General features: G+C 65.0%; 1 protein-coding gene across 1 annotated transcript in view; it reads left to right on the top strand.

Moving 5' to 3' along the window:
- FBF1 (Fas (TNFRSF6) binding factor 1) overlaps nt 1-4,613 on the top strand; it is a 30,034-nt gene that overhangs the window by 18,668 nt on the left and 6,753 nt on the right. The window contains exons 9-18 of the mRNA XM_015559210.1: nt 188-307; nt 631-769; nt 876-988; nt 1,414-1,513; nt 2,243-2,719; nt 2,817-2,945; nt 3,109-3,197; nt 3,378-3,436; nt 4,123-4,251; nt 4,385-4,519. Of these exons, the coding sequence (XP_015414696.1) occupies nt 188-307; nt 631-769; nt 876-988; nt 1,414-1,513; nt 2,243-2,719; nt 2,817-2,945; nt 3,109-3,197; nt 3,378-3,436; nt 4,123-4,251; nt 4,385-4,519 (1,490 nt within the window). The remainder of the gene's footprint in view (nt 1-187; nt 308-630; nt 770-875; nt 989-1,413; nt 1,514-2,242; nt 2,720-2,816; nt 2,946-3,108; nt 3,198-3,377; nt 3,437-4,122; nt 4,252-4,384; nt 4,520-4,613) is intronic.

Genomic DNA, 4,613 nt, shown 5'->3' with positions numbered 1-4,613 from the left:
AGGGTTTGGGGTCCCGGCCGGCCTGACACAGTCACGCTGGACCACAGGCCCAGGGCCACTGTCCGTTCCCTCCGGCGAGGAGCCCGGGCCGTGTCCAGAGGCCGAGGGGCAGCGAGGAGGAGGAAGCGCAGCGCAGGGCTTGTCTCCCTGACGCAGCCTCGGTCTGACCTGTGCTTTCCTCCCCGAGACTCGGAAGACCCGTTGGCAGGACTTCTCTCCGACGATGAGGAAGGAACCACCAAGAAGCTGCCTGGGGCAGAGGGCAAAGCGGTTTCTGAAAAGAGCCCAGTCCCAACCAGAGACCAAGGTAGGAGGGGGCCTCTTGTCCCGGGAGGAAGCGGGCGGCGGGCGCTCACCAAGTTTTCCGGTGCCAAGCAGAGACCTGCCAGGTGGGGCCGCAGGACTGAGACCCGGGATCAAGAGATCTTTCATCTCTGAGAAGGAGCGGGGGCAGCGGGGGTGAGCCTGGGAGTGGGGCGCGTTGGGGGGTCAGGTCTTGTGGCCGACCAGGCTCTCGATGCCTGCTGCCCTAGCCAGAGGTCAAGGTTGCAGGGAAACGTTTCCGTCCACCCCTCCGAGCACCAGCGCTGAGGGCCACATGCCTGCACTGTGCCCCGTCCTGTCGCTCAGGTCCCTCCATTCCCCTCACTCCTGGGGACACCCCCGTCCGGAAGAAAGAAGAGCTGCTCTTTGATGACGAGGACGACCTCATGGCCGCCCTGGGGTTTGGAGACAGCCCCAGAGCAGAGAGGAGGCAGCCAGGAGACCAGTAAGGCCCTTCAGAGGGCAGGGGCCCTGGCCGAAGCTGGAGGGTGGGCACAGCGTGCCCCGGGAGCCCCTCTGTTCACACGGACCAGCCCTGTGTCCGCCTGCAGGGAAGGGCCCCGCCCTGCTCGCTCCACGCTGGATGAGCTGCTGGGTCGTCTGGGCACCGGGGAGCCCCTGGAGCTCAAGTTGGACGGGAAGTGCCAGGGTGAGGAGCCGGCGGGTCCGGAGGTGGGGGCCCGGGAGCAGGTTTGCCACAGCCCACAACAAGCACTGAGCCTTACGTCGGCCCACACGCCGTGCCGTTCACCACGGAGACGGGTGTCGTGAAGCAGTAATCACCGCGTTCTGTGCTGCTGCTTTTATTTTTATGGCATTTGACTCATCAGGACGGTATCGCAGCTCACTGCGTTCTCCACCTGCTCCGTGTGAGAACCACGCAGTGCTGCTCAGGCGCCACCCACGCAGCTCGGGGCCTCACCTCCAGGCTGTGGGGCAGGGCTCCCCGCGGTCTCCCAGTGCTGGGTGGGTGACACCCGGCCCCTCGCCCGCCGCTTGCAGAGCAGCCTCGCCTGACACGCCTGACACGCCAGGCTGCCGGGACAGTGTCACTGTCCTGCCCTGGATCACAGGCTCCGTCATTCACAGACAATGAAGACACCTGGGCCAACGGGGACTTCACCTTTGGGGCCTATCAGCCCACCGTGGGCTCCTCCGGGGGCCGGCAGTCCCGCCGGCAGCCAGGCAGGTAGGCAGGCCTCGCCCGCCCACGGCAGTCCTGCTGGGAGGCAGGGGCCGGGGCTCTGCGGGTGTGAAGGAAGGGGAGGCCGCCCAGCCCCACCTACAGATACAGGCCCAGTTCCGCTCCCAGCCTCCGCAGAAGGAAGAGAATGGGCTGAAGGAGGTTTTTTCTCCCAGTGTAGATTTTAAACTTTATATTAAAATAATTTCAAGCTGACAGGAAGGTTGTCAGAACAGTCAGTTCAAAGAACTCCCTCCTGCCCCTCGCCCAGACTTCGCGGTTGCTGACATTATGCCATGTTGGGCGTACCGCCCTCTTTCTCTCTAAATAACCCTCTGCACACAACACGCTTCCAATCCCTGCTGCCCAGCCAGTGACACACGGGCAGTGGCTGGGTAAAGGCGCCGGGAACAAAATGACTGTTGCTGGAAAGCACTTGACCAGCTCTTCCCTCCGGACGGGTGTGCCTTGGCTGGCATTAGGGCCTGGTCACTGCATGTGGGATTGTCACGGTTCCTGCGATGGGCTCTAAGGTGTCTGTGCTGCCGCGCTGCCCCCTGAACGGTGTGGACACCGTGTTCACAGGGCCTCAGGCTGTGCCAAGCCCCTGGGCACCCCAGGCTCCTTGGTGTGGGCCTGGCAGTCACCCCACCCGCCGCAGAGGGGAGACCAATGGGGGCTCTTGGACAGGCTGCTTGGCCTGCCCTCGACCCCCTCCTCTCTGTCTTGAAGTAGGTTCTTTGCAGAAGATGGCATAGACTGCAAGGGAGAACCAGGCTCCAAGCAGACTGCCCCAGCGACCACCAGCCCCACCGCCCCCCGGAAGGGGGGGGCCGACTGGTTGGGCCTCAAGGATGAAGATGAGGACCTGCTCCCTCCCTCTCCCACCAGAGAGCCTCGCAGGAGAGGCGGCTCCGCACTCCCCACACCCTCCATGCCCCATCCCGAGAGAGAGCCTTCTGCTCCAGGCCCGCGCTCTGCCCCAGCGGGGCTGCCCCTCTCCTCCGGGACACAGCCACCATCCGCGGGAGCAGACCCCCCTGCCAAAGCCGGCCGGCCCTGCCCGCCCGGAGTGTCTGCGGAGGAAGAGGAGGACTGGCTGAGCCATGCCTTGTCTCTGAAGAAGGCCCGAGACCTGGCCAGAGAAGAGCGCACTGCGGCCTCTAAGGGCCAGATCTCGGTGGGGGCAGCGGGCCGACCCCCTTCCAGCAGGTACGGGCTCGGGCTGCTGTCTCCAGCGGAGGGAGGACTGGGCCGGGTCTGGGAGCATCACCTCTTCCCTGCGCTTCCTTCCCTCTGGGCTGCACAGGGGTTCTGACTTGGGTGGAGAATTCCTCGGCCAGCCTGCTGCGAGCCCGCGAGGGCTGGAGCCAGCAGCTGCTGGAGGGACCGCAGGACCAGCAGCACTAAAGCCGCCGGGCCAGCCTGCCGCCTCGGGGTACGTCTGCAGCCGGGGCTGGGGGTGAGGAGAGACTGGGGGCCCAGCCAGGCCCATCTCTGCTCACTGAGGCCTCACTGTGGAACTGCACCCACGGCCTCTCCAGCTGAGGGCGTGACCTGTTCTCCTTACCTGCCCCCCCGCCCTCCCCCCGTGTCCTCAGGGCCCCTGTGACCTGGAACCCAGCCGCCTTGGCCCTCTATGCAGGCGACTCAAAGAAGGACACAGTCCCTGGAGACCTCTCTGGCACTGGTTTGTTTTCTGCTTTGGGGGTAAAATCTGGGTGAGAAAGAGGTACTTGGAGCTTCTTTCGGGGCCCCCAGAAGACAGGGATGCTGGGACACATACACGTACACACGCACGCGCGCGTCCTGGAGAAACAGACAGACCTTGGGCCTCCTTCCAGCTCAGCTCTCTGCTGTTTGTTTTCAGAGCCTGCAGTGCGTTTCCCGAGCTCCCAGGACCCCACAGGGCTTGCTGGGCCGGTCCAGGTAGGGAAGGCGGACAAACGGGCACAGGCCTCAGCCCCATGAAGCAGCTCCCCGCTTGGGCGCGGCAGTGGTTCGACCTGGTGGCTGGCAGGATGGCAGAGAGCGCACCGGCTCTCCCCCCAGCATTCCCTGCGCTGAGCCTGGTCAGGCAGACTGGTGCCCACTGCCAGCACCAATGGGGAGTTAGAGGTGGCACCCGGGCGGCGTGGCCAGGATGCTGCATCTGAAAGCAGGGCTGCAGATGCCTTGCTCCATCTCGAAAGCCGCCTCTATCCTGGCCACCCTCCCTCCGTGCCTCCACCTGCTCCCAGGTGTGGCGTCACCTCCGACCCTGGGCCTGAGGAGCATGTCCCTGGTAACCCAGGGCCCTTTTGGAGATGGGGGTTGGTGGCAGGAAACAGGCTGACAGCAAAGGCGTGTCATAAGCTTTCGTCGTCATGAAGACAGCTGGGACATAGCGTTCATCTAGGAGTCTGCCCACCGTGGGAGGCTGTTGTCCTGAGGAAGGAGGGACCACGTGACTCTCCGGGGCCCCTTCCTCAGCTGCTTGGTGTCATGTCCTTGACCCCATCTGCAGCCCCCGGTCAGGTGCAGGGTCTGGGAGGCTCAGTGAGCAGAGGCCCGAGGTAGCTGAGCTCTGCTGAGTCCCCGCCCTGCCGAACCTGGAGCATGTCTCACCTCCTCAGTCCCTGCTGCCGGGCACCGGATACCAACAGCAGCTCCTGGCCGCACAGGTGCAGCTTCAGAGTGGCACCGCCCAGCTCCAGGCCGAGCTGCTGCAGAGCCAGGCGCAGCTGGCAGAGCTGGAAGCCCAGGTGAGGGTCTGGGCCTGGGTGAGGGTGGAGGCAGGGCTACGATGGAAGGCATCACTGTGCGGGCCAGAAGGCTTCCCCAGGGACCTAAGGGACCTGCCTCCCAACCCCCACGCTGTCTCTCTTGCCGTCTCAGGTACGGAAGCTGGAGCTGGAGCGGGCCCAGCACAAGCTGCTGCTGGAGACTTTGCAGCAGCGACACCAGGCCGACCTGGAGCTCATCGAGAATGCTCACAGGTACCCCTGCCCGGGGCCTTCGGGGCTCCCCAAGGCTCCTGGCCTGCCCCAGCCATGTGCTCGGGGAGGCCCTTCCGGGGGCCGCCCTCACCTTCTGAGCCCCACAGCTGGGTGTTCTGTTGGCAGAA

This window comes from Myotis davidii, unplaced genomic scaffold, assembly GCF_000327345.1.
Source record: "Myotis davidii unplaced genomic scaffold, ASM32734v1 scaffold274, whole genome shotgun sequence".
In the NCBI taxonomy this organism is placed as follows: Eukaryota; Metazoa; Chordata; class Mammalia; order Chiroptera; family Vespertilionidae; genus Myotis; species Myotis davidii.
This window is presented reverse-complemented; position numbering and strand designations above follow the sequence as displayed.